General features: G+C 34.7%; 5 protein-coding genes across 5 annotated transcripts; all 5 read left to right on the top strand.

The window, feature by feature from the left end:
• LOC18597714 (L-type lectin-domain containing receptor kinase V.9) lies at positions 3,440-5,751 on the top strand. Its single transcript, XM_007026892.2, has one exon. It carries the CDS (start codon positions 3,616-3,618, stop codon positions 5,620-5,622), a length of 2,007 nt encoding a protein of 668 aa, XP_007026954.2. The 5' UTR covers positions 3,440-3,615; the 3' UTR covers positions 5,623-5,751.
• Positions 14,261-16,519, top strand: LOC18597713 (L-type lectin-domain containing receptor kinase IV.1). The gene has a single exon (XM_007026891.2). The coding sequence runs from the start codon at positions 14,396-14,398 to the stop codon at positions 16,403-16,405; it is 2,010 nt and encodes a 669-aa protein (XP_007026953.2). The 5' UTR covers positions 14,261-14,395; the 3' UTR covers positions 16,406-16,519.
• LOC18597712 (subtilisin inhibitor CLSI-I) lies at positions 18,452-19,431 on the top strand. The gene is made up of 2 exons (XM_018120859.1): positions 18,452-18,776; positions 18,986-19,431. The coding sequence occupies exons 1-2, from the start codon at positions 18,701-18,703 to the stop codon at positions 19,213-19,215; spliced, it is 306 nt and encodes a 101-aa protein (XP_017976348.1). The 5' UTR covers positions 18,452-18,700; the 3' UTR covers positions 19,216-19,431.
• Positions 21,618-23,862, top strand: LOC18597711 (L-type lectin-domain containing receptor kinase IV.1). The gene has a single exon (XM_007026889.2). The coding sequence runs from the start codon at positions 21,739-21,741 to the stop codon at positions 23,746-23,748; it is 2,010 nt and encodes a 669-aa protein (XP_007026951.2). The 5' UTR covers positions 21,618-21,738; the 3' UTR covers positions 23,749-23,862.
• Positions 24,994-25,846, top strand: LOC18597710 (subtilisin inhibitor CLSI-I). Its single transcript, XM_007026888.2, has 2 exons — positions 24,994-25,225; positions 25,435-25,846. The coding sequence occupies exons 1-2, from the start codon at positions 25,150-25,152 to the stop codon at positions 25,662-25,664; spliced, it is 306 nt and encodes a 101-aa protein (XP_007026950.2). The 5' UTR covers positions 24,994-25,149; the 3' UTR covers positions 25,665-25,846.

Raw genomic sequence — 27,586 nt, 5'->3', positions numbered from 1 at the left:
CAAACTCAGGAATGTCGACTTTGATTCCCAAATCTCTGGTAGCAGTAGTTCTCAGGCAACGAATAGGTACTTCTTCATCAGAGGACAAATTTTGATGAAACGGGTTGGTGTCATTTTCTTCATCACTAGAGTTGTTATTGTTTATTTGAGCATTACGTCTTGCCAGTTGCTCTTGTAATTCTTGAATTTGCTGACGTAGTTCTGCAATCTCAATCTCGTGATCATCTCTTTGACTATTTTGACGTCTTGGCGGCATTTTATTTTTTATGGTGATGTAGAAAAAAAAAAGATGATGATATAACTATAAAAAAATAAAATTACTCGTACAGGGAGTATCGAAACTTGACAGCGAATCTGAACTTATGCAGCGAATAATAATCCTCCCGCTCTGATACCAAACTGACGCCGGGGCGTTGTAAAGACACCTAGGCATTATGAAAAACACCAATCGTGGAGAGGTTGAAAACCCCACTAAGGTGAATCACCAATCTTGGCAAGGTTGAAAACCCCACTAAGGTGAAAAATAGCCAAAATCTCACTTTGATTGGCTAGGCCAAAGATATTAAAACCTCTTACTTTTTAAAAGAGCCTAGAGAAATAAGCACTCATGCTTAAGAAAATATTATTTATTAACTCTCAATTCTGAATGTCTCATAACTAAGCCTAAGGGTCCTATTTATAGTATTATAAGCCCAAATCCTAATAAAACTCTACTACTAGTTATCTAATACAATTAGAATAATTAATAAGAGATTTAAATAAAATAGGTGTTCTATTCTTAAATAGAACATGACTATCCTAATCAAATACTAATTCTTAAAAGTATTAAAATAAAAATAAGAAAAGAATCATAATTTAAATAAAATAAAGAAAATAAATTCTAAATTAACTAAATTAACAAAAACTAAATTTAATAAAATACAATCCTTGACGTTCCTGCGTCACATGGGGTTTTCTTAGGATGTGTCATCCACAAGACTACATTCTTGGAGTCAGATTCAATGATAATACCAGCAGAGTTCACCATGAAGAGGCAAAAAATAGAATCATAGCCTCTCTCACTGCAAGGATTTCGGCAAGGTTAGCATCCCCCAACCTGCTTTCTTTGAAAAAGTCACCTTGACAACCCCTTTGTTAGCGCGTAAAACTCCTCCAATTCCAAGATGGCCTGGACATCTTCTAGCAGCCTCATCGGTATTAAATTTGAGCCAAACTGCAGGTGGACATTCCCAAGAGACCATGCTCTTAACCTTTCTCTTTGAGGTTGGAGCAAAAGCCAATAAAGGAGTGGTAGCAATATCAGAAACGACGTTGTCACCAGGCCATTTGAACTTGACCCACCACGCCACTCTCAGTTTGACAATATCCAGCACTTTCAACAAATCCCACATTTTCCCATCAAAAATCATTTCATTTCTATAAAGCCAGATGAACCAAATAATGGTGAAAAAGGACATCCTCCACACTTTCTCTTGACCAATTCCACATAATGAGAATTCCAAGCCTTAAAAAACGAAATAGGAACCATTGGCATAGAAGTAGTGATTTTCCATTCATGACACCACAAGCACCACAGCCTCCAAGATTCAATGCAATAGAAGAAAAGATGGCTGACTGATTTCATTTTGTTGTTACATAACACACAATTAGCCGCCTCAGAGTGAAGGAGATTTCTCTTAACAAGCTCTTCTTTAACGGCTACTCTGCCCCTTAGCACTTTGCCATACGAGGATTTTGACCTTCAGTGGAGCCAAACCAACCCACACATTCTTCCAAAAGTCCATGTCAGTGTCACCGTTATTAAGAATCGACTTACAAAAAGAATTGGAAGAGTACTCCCCGCTTGGCGTATGCTTCTAGATAAGTTTGTCTTTGGACTCAAGGTCAAGATGGACATCCTTCAAAAGGCCCATGAATTGTTCCCAAGTCTCTGCCTTCTAATCAAAGACACTTCTGCGAAGTTGAACATGCCACTACCACTTTCTATTAACCCAAGAACCGAACTCATGCACTTTGCCAATTTTGTTAACAGCAAGGGCAAAGATACGTGGAAAGGCTACTTTAAAGATAATGCCCTCGATCCATTCATCTTCACAAAAGTAGATATTAACACCATTCCCGATTGAGTAACCGATACCTGCACATAAGAAAAAAGAGAAACTCCCTAAAGGGGTGAGAGGGTTAGTAATACTTTTCTAGATGTTAGACAAGTATCTACCACCTGGGTCGAAAAGTAAAAGACTCATATTATCCCCCCATCGGAAGAGCGTCGNACACCACAAACTCTCTCTATTACCACTATATTTCCCAATCCATTTATTTAAGAGTGCTCGATTCTTAAGCCGGAGATCGATGATTCCAAGACCCCCTGGGTCTCTCAAGGTGCATACCGAATCCCAACTCACCCAATGGATACGTTTCCTCTCCTCAGAACCTCCCCACAGAAACCTTCGCTGTATTTTGTCGAGTTCCTGTTTAACCCCAATAGAAAGCTCAAAAAGAGACATGTAGTAGATAGGAAGGCTAGCAAGAACAGATTTAATGAAGGTGACCCTTCCTCCAATCAAAAGCATATTAGATTTCCATCCAGCAAGTCTGGCCTCAAATTTGTTAATCACTGGTCGCTAAATACTTACGGAGTGGTGTCTTGCACCTAAAGAGAGGCCTAAACAAGTGGAAGGCAATGATCCAACTAAGCAGGGGATTCTACTTGCCTAGGACTCTAACCTGTCCCTCACATTGATCCCATAAAGGCTACTTTTTTGCAAGTTAATCTTGAGGCCTGAGATAACTTGAAAGCACCTTAAGACCCTTTTTATGTTCAGCACACTTTCAAGCTTCGGTTTACTCCAAATCATGGTATCATCAGCGTATTGAAAGTGAGAAATAAAGAGGCCACTAGTACCAACTTTCACACCTTTATATAGCCCAATAGCAACAGCTTTATGCATGAGGGCACTGAAGGCTTCCACCACGATATTAAAGAGGAATGGTGAGAGCGGGCATCCTTGACATAAACCTCGTTTCATTTTGACTTTCCTAGAAGGAGATCCATTAATAAGGGCTGAAACAGTAGCCGAAGTAATACAAGACATAATCCATTTCCTCCATTGATCACCAAACCCCATTTGCCCCATGACAAACTCAAGGAAGGACCAATCCACACTATCAAAAGCTTTTTCAAATTCCACTTTGAAGAAAATCCCACCCTCTTTACCTTTTTTGAGGCAATCGAGGAAATGATAGTACTATTACGTTGGCATTTTTCACTTAGAAACATTTAAATCAAATTAACAACATGAATTGACTGCAATCTCTTTGCACTTACAATGGGGTTTAACTCAATTTGTCAACAAGATTGAAAATTACACGACAAGAAAGAAAATATGTATGTACTAGGATGCTTCAATGACTATTATGCAGCAAAGAGACAAAAATTTAGTCCAAAACGTCGGCCTAGAGTCCAGTTTACTCTGATAATCTCTCAGTTCTCAACTCTCGTTCCGGTAGAGTCATGGGTCAGGCCACCGGTGTTAGTTATCATAGCTATTAATGTAAGATGAGTTTCAGTTTATCAGTTCAACGAAAAGAACATCATCAATACTGGCTCCAGCCATGTTCTTTAAGAAACTTTTGCTGTTGTTTCTTTGGATCAAAGTGGCAACCTCAAGCAATCAAGGTTTCATCTTCAATGGATTCAGTTTACAGTTGGTTTCTGGCCAAGAACAGAGTTTAGAACTTGGTGGTATAGCGGAATTGAGAACTGATGGTCTTTTCAGGCTCACAGACAGTTCAACTTTTCAGGTTGGCCACGTTTTCTATTCTGTCCCGTTTAAGTTCAAGAGTTCACCAAATGCTAACGCCTTCTCTTTCTCCACCACTTTCGTGTTCGTCATAGTTCCTGAGAACTCTAGAGGCCATGGTATTACCTTTGTGCTTGCTCCTTCCAAGGAGTTTGGCCAAGTTGCTCCAGGCCAGCATCTGGGACTTTTTAACTTTTCAACTGATGGGTTATCTTCCAATCATATAGTTGCCATCGAGTTTGACACGTTCCAAAACCAGGAATTTGCAGATATCGACGATAACCATGTTGGTGTTGATATTAACAGTTTGAAGTCAGCTAAATCTGTTTCTGCAGGTTCTGTTTACAGCAAAACTGGAAAATATAGGCCTGCTGATCTTTCATGTGGGGACAGGATGCAGGTTTGGGTGGAATATGACGGTACAAAGCATCAACTGAACGTCACTTTGTCTCCAGTAATCCGCAGGAGTAAGCCAAAAGTCCCTCTACTGTCCATGGACATCGATTTATCACCAATCATTTTAGAACAAATGTACATTGGTTTCTCTTCGGCCACGGGTTTGCAGGTGGCATCTACATATATTTCTGGCTGGAGCTTCCAGATGGATGGAGTAGCTAAGGATCTTGACCTGGACAAACTACCATCTGTAACTAGATCAAGAAAGAAAAAATCCAGGAAGAAAGAAATAATAGTGGCAGTTGCGGTGCCAGTAGTTGGAGTACTTTTGTTGGCAGTTGTGTTCTCTGCTATTTTTTTCTTGTCAAGAAAGAAAGACAGATTCACTGAGATACTTGAAGATTGGGAGGTTCAGTTCGGACCTCATAGGTTTCCTTACAGGGATCTATTTGCAGCGACTGGAGGCTTCAATGAAAAGGAGCTTCTTGGACGAGGCGGTTGTGGTCAGGTTTATAGAGGAGAATTACCTGCATCAAAAGTCCAAATTGCAGTGAAGAGAATTTTTGACAAATCTCAACAAAGAATGAAAGAGTTTCTTGCAGAGATCGGCACAATTGGAAGGCTGCGACATCCCAATTTAGTGCGACTCGTTGGTTATTGTCGAGGTAAAGATGAGCTCCTTTTGGTCTATGATTATATGCCTAATGGCAGTCTTGACAAGTACCTACACAACAAGCCAGAGGTAACTCTTAATTGGAGCCAAAGATTTAAAATAATCAAAGATGTAGCTTCTGCAGTTGCCTACCTGCATGAAGAATGGTTGGAAGTCATCATTCACAGAGATATCAAGGCCAGCAATGTGTTATTAGATGATGACCTTAATGGAAAATTAGGTGATTTTGGGCTTGCAAGATGTAGTAAACATGCACAGGAAACAATTCATCTAGCTGGCACCTATGGCTACATAGCACCAGAGCTTGCTAAAACTGGCAGGGCAAATACAAGCACTGATGTTTATGCATTTGGGGCATTTTGCCTGGAGGTTGTTTGTGGTAGAAGGCCGCTCATGCCACGAGCATCAGCTGAAGAGGTGCATCTTGTGGATTGGGTGTTCAATTGCTGGAATGAAGGGGATATATTGAAAACAGCGGACCCCGAACTTAACAAGGATTTTGCGGCTGAAGAGATTGATCTAGTATTAAAGCTCCCACTGTTATGCTCACATACTATTGCAGCATATAGGCCAAGAATGTCACAAGTTATCTCATATCTGAATGGCCAAGCTTCACTGCCTGAAGATTTGGATAAAATTCTTCATACGCAGGAGCTCCTGGAACAGTCCCGTGATTATTCTTTAACTTGGACAAAGGATTCTGTAGCAACAATGGCAGTCACTGAATCATTCCTATTTGCAGGTCGTTAAAATTGCATGGCTATATAACTGATACAGGCAAGTAGTCAACAATGCATGATTTGCCTGTTGAAAAACTCTTTGCATTGATTTCACTATCGGCTTTACATATTAATTAAACTGTTTCTTCTGTCTTTTTAATGCATGAAAAAGATAAGGTTGTACATTGCAGCAAGCGTGCACATGAACGCTTCATATGTTTATTGAATTATAGAACTTAATTCCATCTTTGAATCAGGCCCATTTTCCAAAAGAAAATAGAATCCGGCAGAATTCATAAACCAGACAGTAAGCCTAAGAGATCAAGATTCATAAACAGAATCAGGCCCATGTTCCCCAGCAGTCTAGACAAGAAAATGAGAAGACAAGAAGGCCTTTGGGTCAAGTTCTCTACTCATCAAACATTGAGAGGCTAAGGAAAAGTGAAACATTCTTTTACAATATGATAATAATCTATAGATAAGCATAGCAAGAATGTTTCTTTAGTTTTTTAAATAGTAAACAGAGCTTTTCTTCTCTGTCCCCTTTTGAACATGAAAATGATTACTCTGTAACTAAACTTAATTAGACAACTGAAAATGTAGTTAAACTATCAAAGACCAAACAGTGGAAGTGAAGTTTTCTAGGAACTTGCCAGATTAGATTAGTTCGAGAAAGTACAGAGGCAGAAAAGCATGAGCTAGATTAGATATGTGGACAGGCTCCAATGACTTACCCAAAAAGACTCCATTGCCTTGGAATTAGTATCTACAATTATTTAAGCATATGGGTGAGAATTAGAGTTATTGATTGATAGTACAAAATTGAAAATATAACACAAAATTGTCAAAAGAAATTGTCAATTTGAAGTAGAAGGGTTCTATTCATGAAAGATAATGTGGAAAAATATTGAATAACACCTGAGTGCATTTTTCATTTGATGGATGTTAGGTTGAATCTTCTTCTCTGTTTGAATGCACCCAAAAGGAAAAAAAAAAATTAAAATCCTTTATTCCCCAAATCAAATCAAATTTGATTGAAAGAGACTATAGGTAAGAATTTTCAAAATCAATTAATAATGCCAAATAAATATCCCATGGATATTCTCCCATTGATTTAATGAGAAAGAGATGGCAAAAATAAAATGAAACATAATTTCAAAGCCTAGAATTTATTTGACTAATTTTAACGTTTCCTCAAAAAGAAAAAAAAAAAACCTTTCTCAAATCAGCTACGTAAGAATTCTTCTTCTAATAGTAAATTTTTTATTACTTTTTTTTCTGGAAAATTCAGAATAATAAGTAAATATTAAATGTTTTAAATTATAAAAAAAAAAACTCATATATTATATTATATTACTAAATAATCAGCTTGACAGATTGAACAACAAGGAACTAGGGGATGCAGAAAAGCTGGGATTGCTTTTGGATATGGACATTTCCAGCAACTTGTTGGATTATATTAGCTTGAATAGGGTTTTCTTATTGACCCAAAATTAGTATGAATGATTATTCCATTTTCATTCTATTCCGTTTCACAAACTAAACATATTCTTAATTTAAAGTTAACTTAATTATTCACATTTAAAAATATTTTATAATTTTAATATTTAAAAATTAACAATTTAATTTCTTAGAAAAATAAAACTTATCCATAAGATACTAATTGAGAAAAAAGATTCTCATAAGATGCTAATTGTATAAAAAGAAACAACATTATAGTAAGTGAAAAAAGCGAAAATCATAACAAATATTAATAGAACTCACAAAAACAATAAATATTATACATTTATAATATAAAATTTAGAAGGAAAACATAAACCTCCTACAAAGTTGAAAAAAACTCAAAATAAGCTATCCATCAATAAAGTTATTTATATCTGTCATACATAATGTAAAAGGCAATAATAGAATTAAGATGGTGACAAGTGGTGAAAGTCGTCACTTTTAAAAAATTTTAATTTTTTATTATTATATGTATAAAATTTGAAATATTTAAATTTGTAACTTTATATGATTATTTTTTAGTCAATGTTTAATAAAATTTTAAGTTTGAAACAAAAGGGAAAAAGATTTAAATTTTAAATAAGTTCAAGTGATTGATATGCTCTTCCAAGTTTGGACAGTCTTTTACTTTCGTTTTATTCTATTTTTGCAAAGAAAAATCTTTTCCTTTCAATGGTAAGGGTGGTATTCTGTTACGGATTCTATAGAATCTATAATTTTTAATCACCTCAAAAATTCATTTAAAATTACAAAAATATTTCAAATTTTATAATTTATATTATGGTTGCTTGTGCCTCAAGTTTTCAAGTGATATATATATATTGTTATTTAAATAGAAATAATAAATAATATTTTTATATTAAAAATATATTTTTGAGAGGTATTTTAAAATTATTAATAATTATTTATATATAATATATTTAAAAATATAGTAATAATAATTAATTTTTGATCAATTCATTTATAAATTTTGAATATCGAAATTTTATCAAAATAATCAAATAAATTGTACTTCATAATCAATAATTTAAAAAAAAAAAACTAAATTTGAATTAATTGAATTCAATTGATTACATCGATTTAAACCAATTAATACTTACCCATAATTTCTATATCATTGGAACTTTTTAAAAAATCATATACTATTGGTTATCTAATTATAATTTGAGTATATTAATTCTTTAATCAAATGGTTTACGAGACGTGATGGAATCAAGATTTTAGGTTTAAAGAGACAAAAATGAAAAATATAATATTTAAGGGGACAAAATTATTCAATTTTTTTAAAAAATGAAACAAAAAATATATAGATTTATGAAATTTTTTTTACCCCTCTCCCTCCGTCTCTGTTTATGAGCTTAATGCAGATTTATTGATTTATATATTTATAATAATTTTTTATTATGTATAAATAAAAAATAGTCATGTTAAAATTTTAATTTAAACTTGCAATTGATTTTGGACTAAACTGAATTTTCGGCCACAAATTATTTTTTTTATTCTTACAATGGTGACTTTAATCAACTTTCAACTTAGCTACTTGTTTCAAACCAAAGGGTCAAGTTATTGAACGGCTGATGGGTGAGAGACTCATGAACTTTCCTACTGATCTCAAGCACTATTGATCGAGAATATAAATGCCAAGAAAACAAAACACGAAGAGTAGGAGAACAGGGCAAGCTAGCAGATTTTTGGCCATGTATTTCAGATTCGCAATTCTGCTAACTTTTCTGATAAGTTTAGCGGCCGCCGACGACGTTGATTTCATCTATAATGGCTTCCGGTCCTCAAATCTAAGCCTTGATGGCATTGCGGAGTTCACTTCCAATGGACCCTAAAGCTCACCAATGAAACCAAGCAGAAAAAAGGTCATGCTTTCTACCCTCGCCCTGTAAACTTCAAGAACTCAACAAACGGTTCGGTTTTTTCCTTCTCCACGACCTTTGTCCTCGCTACCATCTCTGAATATCTGAAACTCAACGGTCAAGGAATCGCTTTCGTGATTGCACCCGCCAGTGGCCTCTTGCAGCAAGCTTACACATTAACTCTACATATGTTTATTGAATTATGGAACTTAATTCCATCTTTGAATCAGGCCCATTTCCCAAAAGCAAAAAGAATCAGGCAGAATTCATAAACCAGAAAGTCGGCCAAAGAGATCAGGATTCATAAACAGAATCAGCCAATCACGCCCATGTTCCCCTTCAGTCGACACAAGAAAATGGGAGGGAAAGTAAGCTTTTGCATCAAATTCTCTCTTCATCAAACACTGAGAGGCAAAGGAAAAGTGAAATATACTTTTACATTATGATAATCTATACAGCTAAGCATAGCAAGAATGTTTCTTTTGTTTTTTAATTAATAAACAGAGCTTTTCTTCTCTGTCCCCTTTTGAAAATGCAAATGGTTACTATAATATAGTTAAACTATCAAAGACCAAATAGTGGAAGTGAAGTTTTCCAGGAACTTGCCAGATTAGATTAGTTCAAGATAGAGGCAGAAAAGCACGGACTAGATTAGAAATGTGGTCAGGTTCTAACAACTTGCCACAAAAAGACTTCATTAACCTAGAATTACTATCTAAAATCATTTAACTATATGAAACGTGATTGGAGTTTTTAATTTATAGAATAAAATTAAAAATATAACGTAAAATTATGAAAAGAGACCCCTCTTGGGATAGAAGATTTCTCTCCCACGACTGATAGTGTTGAAAAGTACTGAATGAGGTCAAAGTGCTCTTGCATTTCATGAATGGTACATGGAATCTTCTTCAATGTTTGAATGCATCCAAAAGGAAGAAAAATAATCAAAATCCTTTATTTTCCAAATCAAATCAAAGTTGAGTGGAAGAGAAGATATGTAAGAACTCCCAAAATAAAAGATGATGCCAAATAAACATCCCAATGGATATTCTCCCATTGATTTAAGGAGAAAGAATAGCAATATTGAAACTTGAATAATCAGCCTAAACAATGTTCATAAAACTCAAGAATTGCAGGGTTGCTCCATGATTAAATGCTTCCTTGGATATGGATTCTCCACGTTCTAAACAACTAATCAGCTTAATCAAAAAGGAACTTGCTGGATATGGACAGCTCCAGCAACTTGTTGGATTATTATATTAGTTTGAATTGAATAGGTTTTTTTTATTGACCCAAAATTAGTTTGAAATTAAGTAATAAACTCAGAAAAAAAAGCAAAGTTTTTTGTTTAATGGTTGTTGAGATTAAGTTTTAAGGGTCAATGATTTCTTCTGTTTTAAACTTCTTCAAATGTATAAAAAAAATAACAAAATAAATATGTTAGAGATATGTTTCTTTTATTATCCCCTCCTAATAACCTAAAATAATTAATAAAGGTTATTTTGCCGTACCTTTTAAAAGTATGTGTTTAGGTTTACATCCATACATTTTTTTTTTAAAAAAAATAAATTTTACTTTTATTTTTTTTAATTTTAACTTTTTTACATTATATTTTATATTTTTTTCTCAATCAATATTTGTTTTCTGAATTAACATTTTGTGAATAATTTTTGTACTTATGGAGAGTTATTAAACTATTAGATTTACTTAATAAAACTATTAAAATATACCCAATTCAAAATTTATTTTTCTTTCAATTAAAGTGATTTTTCATTGATTAAAATCACTGAAGTACAGTGAAAACATAGACCAAATAACCATCTATGACTGATAGTAAACATACAAGAAATGCTGCAACACAATATATCAACAGTAGTGACCATGCACCTAAAAATGGAGAGCTCACAATATAATTCAAGGCAAAGACTATACATTAGATAATCATAGAGGTAAAACAAAGATGGGTGCTACCACCACACACCCCAATACCCAATTCAAAATTAGTATTTTACTGATCAAAATTAACAACATAAATCCTACAAAAACAGAAGTTAATTACAAAATGTAGGTTTTGTAATATAACTTGTTTATATCTTCCACAGCTAATTCAAAAGAAAAAGAAATTAAAGTTTTAAATAAGTTCAAGTGATTTGGTTGGCTCTTCCAAGTTTGGACTTTCTTTTTATTTAATATTTGCAAAGAACAACCTTTTCCTTTCTATTGCAAGGATGCTATCCTGATACGGATTCTATAGAATCTACAATCTTTAATCACCTTAAATATCATTTAAATAATAATAATAATAATTTTTATTTAATAATTAGTTAAGGGAAGGGGTGACCAAAGCCCTTGTCTTGGAAGCTCCCGTGGTGCACTTTGATTGCACGTGGCGCCCATGTCAGTAGGGGTGGTGTCGAACACCTTGGCTCTGTTTGACAGCAACTTCACACGTAAAAACACAAAGGATCAAGCTCTGCAATGGCGGCTGCTGTCAAATTGATGCCAATCCAAGGGGTAAGAACTTGGATGGGAATGAAAATAAGCATTTGATTAGTTTGGTATTAAAAGTTGGAAAATTAAATTAATTCAAATTAATCGAAATATGATTAAAAATCAAATCATAATGGAAATCGATTTCTCTCATCAATCATTTTAATATAATTAATGATATTAATATGTAAAAATATATTAATAATTTTTTTTTAAATTCACTTATAAATTTTAGATAAAAAAAAAGTCTATTGAAATAGTTAAAATAGACCATCTCTCGTAATCAATTAATATCGAAAACCAAAAATTTGATTCGAATATAATTAATTTCAATTGACATTCTTAATTTTCATATCATTAAAAATTTTTTAAATAATATACTAATAATTATCAAATTCTTGAATTAAATGGTTGACGAGGTTAATTAAGTTTTTACTGTTTAATGTTTTATAATAATTTTTTTATAATTATGTATAAATAAACAAATATTCATGTTAAAATGTTAATTAAAACTAGCATTTGATATTGGCTGATTGAACTCAATCAAATAAGTTCAATTACATCTTCTGTTATAAATAAATTGTGAAAGAATTGAAAATTTAACAAAGTAAGTAAAATAGTAAAAAATCTGAGGCATGGTATCGCTATTTTTAAAGATAATTTTCATCTTTTCGAAATATAAAACTCAGTGCAAAAGAACAGTAACAGTTATTCTTCAAGATTTAACAGACTCTTTCTTATAATTTACACAAACTCATAAGAGATAGCTGAAAGAACAAAAAGATTTTACAAGAAAAATAAAACCTAGCAAAGAAGCTTAGAGGAATTTTCAGAAGAGATGAGAGTATTTGTGTGTTTGTGACTGAGGTAGGTAGGTTTTGTTTATAGACAGAGTAGTGAGTTAACGTTATATAAAATTAGCTCAAAATATGAGGAAAATAAGTTACTAAGTAGAATAACGTTTAACAAAAAACGTTATTGACCCAAAATTAATATGAAATTAAGTAATAAACTAAGAAAGAAAGGAAAGTTTTTCGTTTAATGGTTGTTGAGATTAAGTTTTAAGGGTCAATGATTTCGTCTATTTTAAACTTCTTCCAATGTATAAAAAAACAATATAAATATGATAGAGATATGTTTCTTTTACTAACCCCTCTTAATAACTTAAAATAATTAATAAAGGTTATTTTGCCATACCTTTTAAAAGTATGTGTTTAGGTTTACATCCATAATTTCTTTTAAAAAATAAAAATAAAAATAAAATTTACTTTCATTTTTATAATTTTAACTTTTTTTGCGTGATATTTTATATTTGTTTTCTCAATTAACATTTTGTGAATAATTTTTGTACTTATAGAGAGTTATTAAGCTATTAGTTTTACTTAATAAAACTATTAAAATATAACTATTTCAATTTTTTTCTCAACAAATGTGGTTTTTCATTAATCAAAATTAGTCCATTATTCATTTTTAAAGATATTTTTATAATTTTATTTATCAAAATTAACAACATAAATCCTATAAAAACAGAAGTTAATTACAAAATATTAATTGAGAAAAAAATCTACAAAATATTAATTGAAAAAAATCAAAGTAAGTTATTCATTAATAAAGGTTTTGTCATATAACTTATTTATATCTGCCATACCTTATGCAAAAGAAAAAAATATATAGTTTTAAATAAGTTCTAGTGATTTGGTTGGCTCTTCCAAGTTTGGATTTTCTTTTTATTTAATATATATTTGCAACGAACAACCTTTTTCTTCCGATGGCAAGGATGCTATCAAATTTAAATAATAATAAATAATAATTTTTGTTTAACAATTGGTTAAGGGAAGCAAACGAGCCTGGACCATGTGGCTTTGTACGGGGTTGACCAAAGCCCCTGTCTTGGAAGCCACCGTGGTGTACTTTGTTGCACGTGGCGCACTTGCCAGTGGGGGTGAGGTCGAACACGCTGCTCCTGTCCCCACTCCTTGTCTCTGTTCGACAGCAACTTCCCACCTAAAGGCCTGAAGGATCAAGCTCTGCAATGGCGGCTGCTGTCAAATTTATGTCGATCCAGGGGGTAAGAACTTTTTTTTATTAGAATGGGAATGAACATAAGCATTTGATTAGTTTGGTATTAAATGTTGGAAAATTAAATTAATTCAAATGGATCGAAATATGATAAAAAAATTCAAATCATAATCTAAATCAATTTATTTCATCAATCATTATGATTTGAATTCAATACATGTTTAAATTATTTTTTTAAATAATTAATGATATTTATATGTAAAATATATTAATAATAATTAACTTTTCGAGATTCACTTATAAATTTTAGATAAAAAAGTTGACTGAAATAATCGAAATAGATCATTTTCATAATCAATTAATATTGAAACCACAATAATCGATTTGAATTTATTGAATTCAATCAAGCTTCAACTGATATCTCTAATTTTCATATCATTAGAATTTTTTAAAATAATGTATTAATAATTATCAAATTACAATTTGAATATTTTAATACTCGAATCAAATGGTTGATGAGCTTAATTGAGTTTTTACCGTTTAATGTATTTATAATATATTCTTTTATAATTATGTATAAATAAACAAATATTCCTGTTCAAATGTTAATTAAAACTAGCATTTGATTTTGGCTAATTGAACTCAATCAGATAAGTTCAATTACATCTTCAAAATTAAAACTTCAGCCCCAAGTTTCATAATAACCAATTGAATTTTAGTTTATTTTATTTTAAAAAATTTTTTTGCTATGGGGACTTTACTCGACTTAGCTACATTTATCAAACGAAGGGGTCAAGTTATTGAACGGTTGATGATTGGGAGATTCTATGAACTCTCGCACTGATCTGAAGTACTGTTGAACGAGAATATAAAAGGGAAGAAACCAAGGACGAAGAGAAGAAGACGGTAAGCTAGCAGACTGTGGCCATGTGTTTCAGATTTGCAGTTCTGCTAGCCCTTCTGATAAGCTTCGCAGCCGCCGGCGATGTTAATTTAATCTCCAATGGCTTCCGGTCCTCAAATCTAAGCCTTGATGGCATCGCGGAGTTCACTTCCAATGGACTCCTAAAGCTCACCAATGAAACCAGGCAACAAAAAGGTCATGCTTTCTACCCTAACCCTGTAAACTTCAAGAACTCAACGAACGGTTCAGTTTTTACCTTCTCCACGACCTTTGTCTTCGCTATCATCCCTGAATATCCGAATCTCAGTGGTCACGGAATCGCTTTCGTGATTGCACCCACCAGGGGCCTCCCCGGAGCTCTTCCGAGCCAGTTTCTCGGACTCTTCAACGAGTCCAACAATGGTAATGCTACGAATCATGTTGTTGCTGTAGAACTCGATACGATACAAAGTAACGAGTTTGCTGACATCAATGACAATCACGTTGGGATTGATATTAATGGGTTGAAGTCTGATAAATCTTTTCCAGCTGGATATTATGAGGATGGCACCCGTCAGTTTAGAAACCTGACTCTGATCAGTGGGCAACGGATGCAAGTTTGGGTTGAATATCATGGTTTAGAGAAGAGAATGGACGTTACTTTGGCTCCAATTAATGTTCCTAAACCCAAGACTCCACTTTTGTCTTTGTCTCGTGATCTTTCTTCAATTCTTAACAATGAGATGTATGTTGGTTTTTCATCGTCAACTGGTTCTGTTCTGACATCGCATTATGTTTTGGGTTGGAGTTTTAGTATTAATGGTCAGGCGCAGGAGCTTACCCTGTCTCAACTTCCCAAGCTTCCTCGGTTAGGACGAAAGAAAAGATCAAGATTTTTGACAATTGGGTTACCTTTGATTTTAGTGAGTTTGGTTCTGGCAGCAGTTTCCGGTGTAGCTTATTTCATAAGAAGGAAAAGGAAGTTTGCTGAAGTTGTTGAAGATTGGGAGCTTGAGTATGGGCCTCATAGATTCAAGTACAAAGATCTGTATGTTGCAACAAAAGGATTCAAAGACAAGGAGCTACTGGGTGCTGGCGGATTTGGAAAGGTTTATAGAGGAGTTTTACCGACCAGTAAACTTGAGATTGCAGTGAAAAGAGTCTCACATGAATCAAGGCAAGGGATGAAGGAATTTGTAGCAGAAATTGTAAGTATCGGTCGTCTCCGGCACCGGAATTTAGTTCAGCTCTTGGGCTATTGCCGGCGTAAAGGTGAGCTGCTTTTGGTCTATGACTACATGCCTAATGGAAGTCTAGATAAGTACTTGTATGACCAGCCAAACGTCACCCTTAATTGGAGACAAAGATTCAGAGTTATCAAAGGTGTAGCATCAGGATTGTTTTATTTACATGAAGAATGGGACCAGGTGGTGATTCACAGAGATGTTAAGGCTAGTAATGTTTTGTTAGATGGAGAATTGAACGGAAGATTGGGAGATTTTGGCCTTGCAAGATTATATGATCATGGTAAAGATCCACAAACGACTCATATTGTGGGAACTCTTGGTTATCTGGCTCCAGAGCATACTAGAACTGGGAAAGCCACACCACTCACCGATGTGTTTGCTTTCGGGGCATTTTTGCTTGAAGTTGCCTGTGGAAGAAGGCCAATACAGGCACAATCTCCAGCAGAAGATGTAATTTTGATTGACTGGGTGTATTCATGTTGGTACAAAGGTGATATTCTTGAGGCAAAGGATCCTAAGCTGGGTACAGAATATGTAGCAGAGGAAGTCGAGTTGGTCTTAAAACTTGGGTTGCTCTGCTCCCACTCAGAACCTGAAGCAAGGCCAACCATGCGCCAATGTGTCCAGTTTTTAGAAGGAGACATTCCTCTGCCGGAAATATCATCACTTACTCTCTCTTCCGGCGGCCTAGCATTTGCCCATCGAGAAGGCTTTGATGATTTTGCCATGTCATATACATCTTCTATTTACAAGGGATTCTCCCAGTCATCATCCGTTGCAGAGTCTCTGCTCTCAGGAGGTCGATGAGTTGTAAACTTTTCTCAGATTTTTAAATAAATTTTAATGCATTGCTTTTGTATAGATGTTACTTGGACATTGAAATAGAAATTTCTGGCAAAGGTTCAACCTTTACTTCCCTTATATTGTCACACTCCTGGTATTTGTGTATCTGTATCTTCTTGGATGGTGCCTTGTCAAGGCATTCCATCCACCCTAAACACCTTCCCCATTCATGGTCGCCTGGGAGGTCGGTAGGTTTGATTGCTTGGAATGTTCTGCAATGGTGAGTTGTGAATCCGACCAGCATCAACTTAAGTTGGAGCATAACAAAGAAGTCCAAAATGTCTGCTGTGGATCCTGACATTCAATTTTCCAACACCTTTCTCAATACAAATAATGATGTTAAATTGGTTATTGTCTTGGCCTAATGCCATGAAACACAAATCCCATTAATCTTATTGCTTATGCTTTAAAAAAATGTTTAATCCAGAAACTATATTATTGCAAGTTGGCAAGTAAAAACGTGTGCTGGTGGAATGTTTTTGCAGAATCACGTTTCAGATATGTTTACTATTTTGTCAGTTATTAAATAACTGTTGTCAAAATTCACCTTTACAAGGTTGGACAATTAAGATCAATAAGAAATTAGAAAAGAGTTTGCAAGAGTTAGGCACCTTTCCTATCTTGTAAGCGGATACTTTAAATTATTAGATTTGATTAAATAAGCTTAAGGTATGCTATAGTCAAATTTGAATAAGATTCGAATAATAAACTAATAACTTGTCACGAGTTTAAATAAAATTTTAAAATATCTTAAAGCACTATCATATATATTAAAGGCTAGGCACTCGTGATTTGCTTATGTATTGGTATTTAAAATTTCAAGATATTTTTAAAGCACTATCATATCTACCCGAAGTTTAAAGAAATGTGGCTTGTGTCCCGTTTACTCAAAGTTGGCTGTAATGACAGACTACACAGACGAAAGAGTATGTTAGTGTGTGAAATAACTTGTTTGTGACATTTTTAATCCTTTGGGGATCTCTCCTCCAACTGCGTAATTGAATTTATGATCATATAATATTTTAAATTTTATATATTAAATGCATGTTTGGTCTAATTTTTTTTTAGTTTATTTATATCTTAAAAGTAAAAATCAAGTCAAACATGATATTTTGAGAAGTTTTTAAAAAAATAATTTTTTTTTCAAAAACAAAATTTAAAAAAAAAAAGTACTTAAAAAAAGCTCCAAGAATGAGCTTTTTCTTTTTTTTAAAAAAAAATACAAGAGAATTTTTATTTTTGTTTCAAAAATATCTTTATTTGTTAAAAATAATTATAATATTACTCTTTAAAAAAAATATCTTTTATAATAATTTTAACAAAAATTATAACTTATAAAAAGAAATTTACTAAATAATTTTAACTTAATTTTAAAAACTATTATTTTTCATAAAAACTTCATAATAGTTTTTAAGTTAGAACAAAATCAAACCAAACAGACTCTAAGAGTAATTTTCATGCTTTGCAAGTCACGCTATAAGATTTATCATGATCCAAGTTCCTCTGATTTAGACCACTAATAACTTGGATATCTGCCCTGAAGACTTCTGGACTTTGGTTACAAACCGGTTTCTCTATTGTCGACACGTGCAACATGACTTCTTATCCTGAATCTATTAGATTAAGCAAATGCCCGTGGAAATCGATTGTTTCGGAGAGGGGTATTATTTTTTTTTCCAAAATGTTAACGTGATGAGAGGTGCAACGTTTATATTTATCAAAATTTAAAAATTTTTATAATTATTAAGTGTATAATTGAAACATTTTATCAAATTTTCTTAAAGTCCTTGCCAACCCAAGACTAGTAAAAGAGAGAAAGCATGGAACTGCAGAACTAAACAGACTTTGGGCCTTTGGCAGGCTAATCACTAATGGAATCTAACACTGTTGAATTCTAGAAAAAAAAGAAGCCCAATAGTAGGAATTAAAGATAATTCGGTTTCCAAAGCTCAGCCTAGGCTTGGAAGCCCAAAGTGGATAAATTCACAGGTTAAAGGTTCATACATTTCGGCCATTTATTACCCATGTTCATGGCTAAATCCTGGATTTTATGAGAGTCAACATCAACAAGCCGGCCTAGCAGGAAAGGTGCATTCTTTATTTCTTGTAGCGCGTAGTAATTATCAAATTCTATGCCAGCCATGTCAAGGAGTTGCCTGGAACTCTCCATGTGGCAAAACCAAAGTTTGGAAATTTAATAAATCAATCAGGAAGAGGACATTTAAACTAGTTTCCCTTCAAACTAGTATTGCTTTCACCATGGCTGAGAACCAGCACAGTCAGCCCTCTGAAAAACAACCTGGTGAATCAACAGACTCAACACCTGTCTTACCAAGTGAGTTGTTTGCTGCCCGTCTCTCTCACATCAACAGTTTCGCAAATTTGATTATTCAAGTGATTAGACAACTAGTCCGCTTCATGTTTGGTCAGATTATCCTGTTTGATTGGGAGCTGAAAAAATATCTATCCTCTTCAAAATTAAACGATCTGCTATGCTATAATTTGATATTTAGTGGTTCACTATTGATAAGGTGTGAGATGCAGGAACTTACGGGAGTTTGCTTGGATCAAACACTCCTCCAAAAATGGAATGGCCCGAGTTAGTAGGCCTGACCCCAGAGGAAGCAGAGACAAAGATTAAGGAGGACATGCCAAGGGTCCACATTCAGGTGGTCCAAGCTAATTCTTTTGTTACCATGGATTTCAACCAAGGTCGGGCTCGATTGTACCTTGACCCTTCAGGAAAAGTGCAGAGGCCTCCAAGAATTGGTTAAAAGCAGCTTGTCTCCAATACTATTTCATAGTTCTTGAAATTGCAGGCCCTAAATTTGTTCTTAATGTGCTTGTAAATTGCGCATCAGTTGTAATCTTCCATTGCTGTCTTTGAGTTATACATTGTTATTGCTTCTCTCTTTCTGTTAGTACAATTATATGAATGAACTGCAAATTTCCTTCATACCAACAAAATGCTTGGCAGAGCAGGGCCTCAGAATTTCCCTACATGAGGAAAAGGAATTCTTATACATTAAAAAAATTTAAAGAATTAAATAAACGTGATGAGATACATGCATGATCCCAAAGAAATCCACTAAAACGTGAGATAACAAAGCCATTGCACCTGGACTAAGTATATTCACCGATTAATTCCATGTGCCATTCAATGGATTTCTCTCCAAAATGAATTTGCTTAGTAATGACACCATCACTATATATGGAGGAGCCAAGAAACCTGAGAAATGGACAAATGTTTCTTTACCATCATAAAAAAGCCATTGTAGCTATATTCAGAACTGCAAACTATGAGCAAATCAAAATGCACAGACCTAGCTCCTTTTCTTTTTTGGGTCCTGGAAATGGATCATCTAAGGCATGTGTTAACAGTGGCATGTGAAGGGATTCCACAAAGATGTTTTGAGAAAGTTCTAACTGTTCAAATCATGGTTGAAACTTGGAAATCAACTAATATAATAATCTGACTCTGAAGTCAAAGAAATGTTATCCCTGTGAACTGTTAAATCCCCTGAACCATGGAATTTCACAAGTCTATGTTTACAACTCGTGATGGCATTATGGTTCAAAATCTGCAGTATCGTTGATAATGTATGCTCCCATCATATCTGTACAGAAATACGAAGCTTAGCCATTTTTTTGTTTTCAACTGATGAATTGTGACGATGGCCGACAAACTGCATTGACGGATTTATAGAGAAAAAGTCATAAAATCCCACTAAAATGATGATCCATTACAGAAAAAAAAGATCACAGAAACGTGGTCCCTGGAAATATTGTTTCATTTTCTCATCTCAGTGAAGTCAAGTATTGAAGGAATGGTCTAAAAGGCCTAGAGGAAGTTTGGGTACCCATTCATCTTCGTTGTTCCTATTCCAGAAAACAAGAAAAGTCTTCTTCTCTTTCTGTACGCTTAGCCAGAAATTTTGGGGGTTGCCGGTCCTTTCCAACCATTTTTGAGTTTTGACTGATATTTGTGGTGCTCTCCTCTTTGGGTCTTTGCCTTTTGACAACAACAAACCACCACAATCCCACTAGGCAAGATTAAAGACTTCAAATCTGTAATTCATTAGAAAATACAGGAGATATACATAGTTTAGTTTGCATATATTTTTGAAATTCACATAATTTAAACTCGAAAAACGACTGAATCAGTAATACTTGAACCCGAATCGTTACGCTAATATTGTCTTGGTTTAACAAGGAAAGAGAGAGATTGCTTGTCCAATATAACAACTCCACAAGTTCCATGGCTTTCTTTTGATCTTTTCAACGAGTTCTAGACTCGAATATAGAACCGCTATTGTGCTGTTGAATCAACCACCAACCACCAGGCCCACCTTTTCCAGTCTCGAACCTCAGAAAATCCACCAACCCGTTGGAAAGAAAAGGGGAATCAATTGCTTTTAGGGTTTGGTTTCTTCTTTTTAATTTACTGGGCCGGAAAAAGATGGTCTCTGGAAAGTATTATATTGACTGTCTTCCACGCCTAACATATCACCTCTTCCATTACTTTTAGCCAATAAGACTGAACTTATAATTTTGCATGCGACCAATACCATTTTGCATCTTAAACATGCCAAATTTGTTTAAAATATATTTAATTAATCATGTTATTGAATATCCATATAATTCATAACTCGTTTATTATACTTATTTAATTAACCTTGTAAATATATCTATTTGATATGTTTATGACAGATTGTGATCTACTAAAATCTTTAGATAAATACTTTCTTTTATTATAGTTGATGATAATGGTAGTAAATCAATTTTATTATAGTTGATGGATATTATTGTTTTAATAATTTTTATATTATTAAAATTTTTTAAAATAATATTCTAATAATAATAAAATTATAATTTGAGTATTTTAATTCTCGAATTAATTGAGTCTTTTCGATTTAATGTATTTATAATATTTCTTTTATAATTATGTATAAATAAACAAATATTCATGTTAAATAGTAAATTTAAACTACAATTTGATTTTGACTAATTGAACTCAATTAAATAATTTCAATTACATCTTCAAATTTGAAACTTCAGCCCCAAGTTTCATAATAACCAACTTAATTTTATTTTATTTTATTTTTTTTAATTTTTTGCTATGGTGACTTTACTTGACTGGCTACATTTGTCAAACCAAGGGGTCAAGTTCTTGAACGGTTGATGATTGGCAGATTCTATGAACTCTCGTACTGATCTCAAGTACTGTTGATCGAGAATACACAAGGCAAGAAACCAAAGAGGAAGAGAAGAACAGGGCAAGCTAGCAGACTGTGGCCATGTGTTTCAGGTTTACAGTTCTGCTAGCTCTTCTGATAAGCTTCGCAGCCGCCTGCGATGTTGATTTCATCTACAATGGCTTCCGGTCCTCAAAGCTAAGCCTTGATGGCATCGCGAAGTTCACTTCCAATGGACTTCTAAAGCTCACCAATGAAACCTGGCGACAAAAAGGTCAGGCTTTCTACCCTAACCCTGTAAACTTCAAGAATTCAACGAACGGTTCAGTTTTTTCCTTCGCCGCGACCTTTGTCTTCGCTATCATCTCTGAATATCCGAATCTCAGCGGTCACGGAATCGCTTTCGTGATTGCACCCACCAGGGGCCTCCCCGGAACTCTTCCGAGCCAGTTTCTCGGACTCTTCAACGATTCCAACAAGGGTAATGCTGCGAATCATGTTGTTGCTGTAGAACTCGATACGATACAAAGTAACGAGTTTGCTGACATCAATGAAAATCACGTTGGGATTGATATTAATGGGTTGAAGTCCGATAAATCTTTTCCAGCTGGATATTATGAGGATGGCACCCGTCAGTTTAGAAACCTGACTCTGATCAGTGGGCAACGGATGCAAGTTTGGGTTGAATATCATGGTTTAGAGAAGAGAATGGACGTTACTTTGGCTCCAATTAATGTTCCCAAACCCAAGACTCCACTTTTGTCTTTGTCTCGTGATCTTTCTTCAATTCTTAACAATGAGATGTATGTTGGTTTTTCATCGTCAACTGGTTCTGTTCTGACATCGCATTATGTTTTGGGTTGGAGTTTTAAGATTAATGGTCAGGCGCAGGAGCTTACCCTGTCTCAACTTCCCAAGCTTCCTCGGTTAGGACGAAAGAAAAGATCAAGATTTTTGACAATTGGGTTGCCTTTGATTTTAGTGAGTTTGGTTCTGGCAGCAGTTTCCGGTGTAGCTTATTTCATAAGAAGGAAAAGGAAGTTTGCTGAAGTTGTTGAAGATTGGGAGCTTGAGTATGGGCCTCATAGATTCAAGTATAAAGATCTGTATGTTGCAACAAAAGGATTCAAAGACAAGGAGCTGGTGGGCGCTGGCGGATTTGGAAGGGTTTATAGAGGAGTTTTACCGACCAGTAAACTTGAGATTGCAGTGAAAAGAGTCTCACATGAATCAAGGCAAGGGATGAAGGAATTTGTAGCAGAAATTGTAAGCATCGGTCGTCTCCGGCACCGGAATTTAGTTAAGCTCTTGGGCTATTGCCGGCGTAAAGGTGAGCTGCTTTTGGTCTATGACTACATGCCTAATGGAAGTCTGGATAAGTACTTGTATGACCAGCCAAACGTCACCCTTAATTGGAGACAAAGATTCAGAGTTATCAAAGGTGTAGCATCAGGATTGTTTTATTTACATGAAGAATGGGAGCAGGTGGTGATTCACAGAGATGTTAAGGCTAGTAATGTCTTGTTAGATGGAGAATTGAACGGAAGATTGGGAGATTTTGGCCTTGCAAGATTATATGATCATGGTAAAGATCCACAAACAACTCGTATTGTGGGAACTCTTGGTTATCTGGCTCCAGAGCATACTAGAACTGGGAAAGCCACACCACTCACCGATGTGTTTGCTTTCGGGGCATTTTTGCTTGAAGTTGCCTGTGGAAGAAGGCCAATACAGGCACAATCTCCAACAGAAGATGTAATTTTGATTGACTGGGTGTATTCCTGTTGGTACAAAGGTGATATTCTTGAGGCAAAGGATCCTAAGCTGGGTACAGATTATGTAGCAGAGGAAGTCGAGTTGGTCTTAAAACTTGGGTTGCTCTGCTCCCACTCAGAACCTGAAGCAAGGCCAACCATGCGCCAATGTGTCCAGTTTTTAGAAGGAGACATTCCTCTGCCGGAAATATCATCACTTACTCTCTCTTCCGGCGGCCTAGCATTTGCCCATCGAGAAGGCTTCGATGATTTTGCCATGTCATATACATCTTCTATTTACAAGGGATTCTCCCAGTCATCATCCGTTGCAGAGTCTCTGCTCTCAGGAGGTCGATGATTTGTAAACTTTTCTCAGATTTTTAAATAAATTTTAATGCATTGCTTTTGTATAGATGTTACTTGGACATTGAAATAGAAATTTCTGGCAAAGGCTCAACCTTTACTTCCCTTATATTATCATACTCCTGGTATTTGTCAAGGCATTCCACCCACTCTAAACACCTTCCCCATTGATGGTCGCCTGGGAGGTCGGTAGGTTTGATTGCTTGGAATGTTCTGCACTGGTGAGGTGTGAATCCGACCAGCATCAACATAAGTTGGAGCATAACAAAGAAGTCCAAAATGTCTGCTGTGGATCCTTTCAATTTTCCAACACCTTTCTCAATACAAATAATGATGTTAAATTGGTGATTGTGTTGGCCTAATGCCATGAAAAACAAATCCCATTAATCTTATTGCTTATGCTTTAAAAAAATGTTTAATCCAGAAACTATATTATTGCTAGTAGGCAAGTAAAAACGTGTGCTGGTGGAATATTTTTGCAGAATCACGTTTCACATATGTTTACTATTTTCTCAGTTATTAAATAACTGTTGTCAAAATTTACCTTTACAAGATTGGACAATTAAGCGTAACAAAAAATTAGAAAGGAGTTTGCCAGAGTTAGGCACCTTTCCTATCTTGTAACCGGATACTTTAAATTATTAGACTGGATTAAATAAGCTTAAGGTATGCTATAGTCAAATTTGAATAAGATTCAAATAATAAACTATTAACTTGTCACGAGTTTAGATAAAATTTAAAAATAATTTAAAGCACTATCATATATATTATAGATCAGGCACTCGTGATTTGCTTATGTACTGGTGTTTAAAATTTTAAAATATTTTTAAAGCACTATCATATCTACCCAAAGTCTAAAGAAATGTGGATTGTAGTCAATTTACTCAAAGTTGGCTGTAATGACAGACGACACAGACGAAAGAGTGTGTTAGTGTGTGAAAGAACTTGTTTGTGACATTTTTAATCTTTTAGGGATCTCTAATGGACTAAACAGACTTTGGGCCTTTGGCAGGCTAATCACTAATGGAAGCTAACGCCGTTGAATTCTAGAAAACAAAAAAAGAAGCCCAATAGTATGAATTGAAGACAATTCGGTTTCCAAAGCTCAGCCTCGGCTTGGAAGCCCAAAGTGGATGAATTCACAGGTTAAAGGTTCATACATTTCGGCCATTTATTACCCATGTTTATGAGAGTCAACATCAACAAGCCGGCCTAGCAGGAAAGGTGCATCGTTTATTTCTTGTAGCGCATAGTAATTATCAAATTCTATGCCAGCCATGTCAAGGAGTTGCCTGGAACTCTCCATGTGTCAAAACCAATGTTTGGAAATTTAATAAATCAACCAGGAAGAGGACATTTAAACTAGTTTGCCCTTCAAACAAGTATTGCTTTCACCATGGCTGAGAACCAGCACAGTCAGCCCTCTGAAAAGCAACCTGGTGAATCGACAGATCCAACACCTGTCTTACTAAGTAAGTTGTTTGCTTCCCGTCTCTCTCACATCAACAGTTTCGCAAATTTGATTATTCAAGTGATTAGACAACTAGTCCGCTTCATGTTTGGTCGGATTATCCTGTTTGATTGGGAGTTGAATAAATATATATCCTCTTCAAAATTAAACGATATGCTATGCTATAATTTGATATTTAGTGGTTCACTATTGATAAGGTGTGAGATGCAGGAACTTACGGGTGTTTGCTTGGATCAAACACTCCTCCAAAAATGGAATGGCCCGAGTTAGTAGGCCTGACCCCAGAGGAAGCAGAGACAAAGATAAGGGAAGACATGCCAAGGGTCCATATTCAGGTGGTCCAAGCTAATTCTTTTGTTACCATGGATTTCAACCAAGGTCGGGTTCGATTGTACCTTGACTCTTCAGGAAAAGTGCAGAGGCCTCCAAGAATTGGCTAAAAGAAGCTTGTCTCCACTACTACTTCATAGTTCTTGAAATTGCAGGCCCTTAATTTGTTCTTAAAGTGCTTGTAAATTGCACATCAGTTGTAATCTTCCATTGCTGTCTTTGAGTTATACATTGTTATTGCTTCTCTCTTTCTGTTAGTACAATTATATGAATGAACTGCAAGTTTCCTTCATACCAACAAAATGCTTGGCAGAGCAGGGCCTCAGAATTTCAGTACATGAGGAAAAGGAATTCTTATACATTAAAAAATTTTGAAGAATTAAATAAACGTGATGAGATACATGCATGATCCCAAAGGAATCCATTAAAACGTGAGATAACAAAGCCATTGCACCTGGACTAAGTATATTCACCGATTAATTCCATGTGCCATTCAATGGATTTCTCTCCAAAATGAATTTGCTTAGTAATGACACCATCACTATATATGGAGAAGCCAAGAAACCTGAGAAATGGACAAATGTTTCTTAACCGTCATAAAAAAGCCATTATAGCTATATTCAGAACAGCAAACTATCAGCAAATCAAAATGCACAGACCTGGCTCCTTTTCTCTTTTGGGTCCTGGAAGTGGATCATTTAAGGCATGTGTTAACAGTGGCATGTGAAGGGATCCCACAAAGATATTTTGAGAAAGTTCTAACTGTTCAATTCATGGTTGAAACTTGGAAATCAACTAATATAATAATCTGACTCTGAAGTCAAAGAAATGTTATCCCTGAGAATTGTTAAATCCCTTGAACCATGGAATTTCACAAGTCAATGTTTATAACTCGTGGTGGCATTATGGTTCAAAATCTGCAGTATCGTTGATAATGTCTGCTCCCATCATTTCTGAACAGAATTACGAAGCTTAGCCATTTTTTTGTTTTCAACTGATGAATTGTGACGATGGGCGACAAACTGCATTGACGGATTTATAGAGAAAAAGTCATAAGTCCCACTAAAATGATGATCCACTTCAGAAAAAAAAGATCACAGAAACGTGGTCCCTGGAAATATTGTTTCATTTTCTCATCTCAGTGAAGTCAAGTATTGAAGGAATGGTCTAAAAGGCCTAGAGGAGGTTTGGGTTACCCATTCATCTTCGTTGTTCCTATGCCAGAAAACAAGAAAAAGTATTCTTCTCTTTCTGTACGTTTAGCCAGAAATTTTGGGGGTTGCTGGTCCTTTCCAACCATTTTTGGGTTTTGGCTGATATTTGTGGTGCTCTCCTCTTTGGGTCTTTGCCTTTTGAAAACAACAAACCACCACAATCCCACTAGGCAATCAATATTAAAGACTTCAAATCTGTAATTCATTAGAAAATGCAGGAAATATACATAGTTTAGTTTGCATATACTTTTGAAATTCACATAATTTAAACTCGAAAAAACGACTGAATCAGTAATACTTGAACCCCAATCGTTACGCTAATATTATCTTTGGTTTGAAAAGGAAAGAGAGAGATTGCATGTCCAATACGACAACTCCACTAGTTCCGTGGCTTTCTTTTGATCTTTTCAACGAGTTCTAGACTCGAATATAGAACTGCTATTTGTGCTGTTGAATCAACCACCAGGCCAACCTTTTCCAGTCTCGAACCTGAGAAAATCCACCAACCCGTTGGAAAGAAAAGGGGGATCAATTGCTTTTAGGGTTCGTTTTCTTTTTTTTTTTTTTAATTTACTGGGCAGGAAAAAGATGGTCTCTGGAAAGTATTATATTGACTGTCTTCCACGCCTAACACATCACAAAAGACTGAACTTATAATTTTGCATGCGACCAATACCATTTTGTATCTTTAACATGTCAAATTCGTTTAAGATGTATTTAATTAATTATGTTATTATATATTTATATATTTCATAATTTATTTAATTAATCATGTAAATATATCTATTTGACATGTTTATGACAGATTATGATTTACT

Source organism: Theobroma cacao, chromosome 5, assembly GCF_000208745.1.
Source record: "Theobroma cacao cultivar B97-61/B2 chromosome 5, Criollo_cocoa_genome_V2, whole genome shotgun sequence".
NCBI classification, from domain to species: Eukaryota; Viridiplantae; Streptophyta; class Magnoliopsida; order Malvales; family Malvaceae; genus Theobroma; species Theobroma cacao.
The sequence above is the reverse complement of the archived record's forward strand: the minus strand, read 5'-3'. Positions and strand labels throughout refer to the sequence as shown.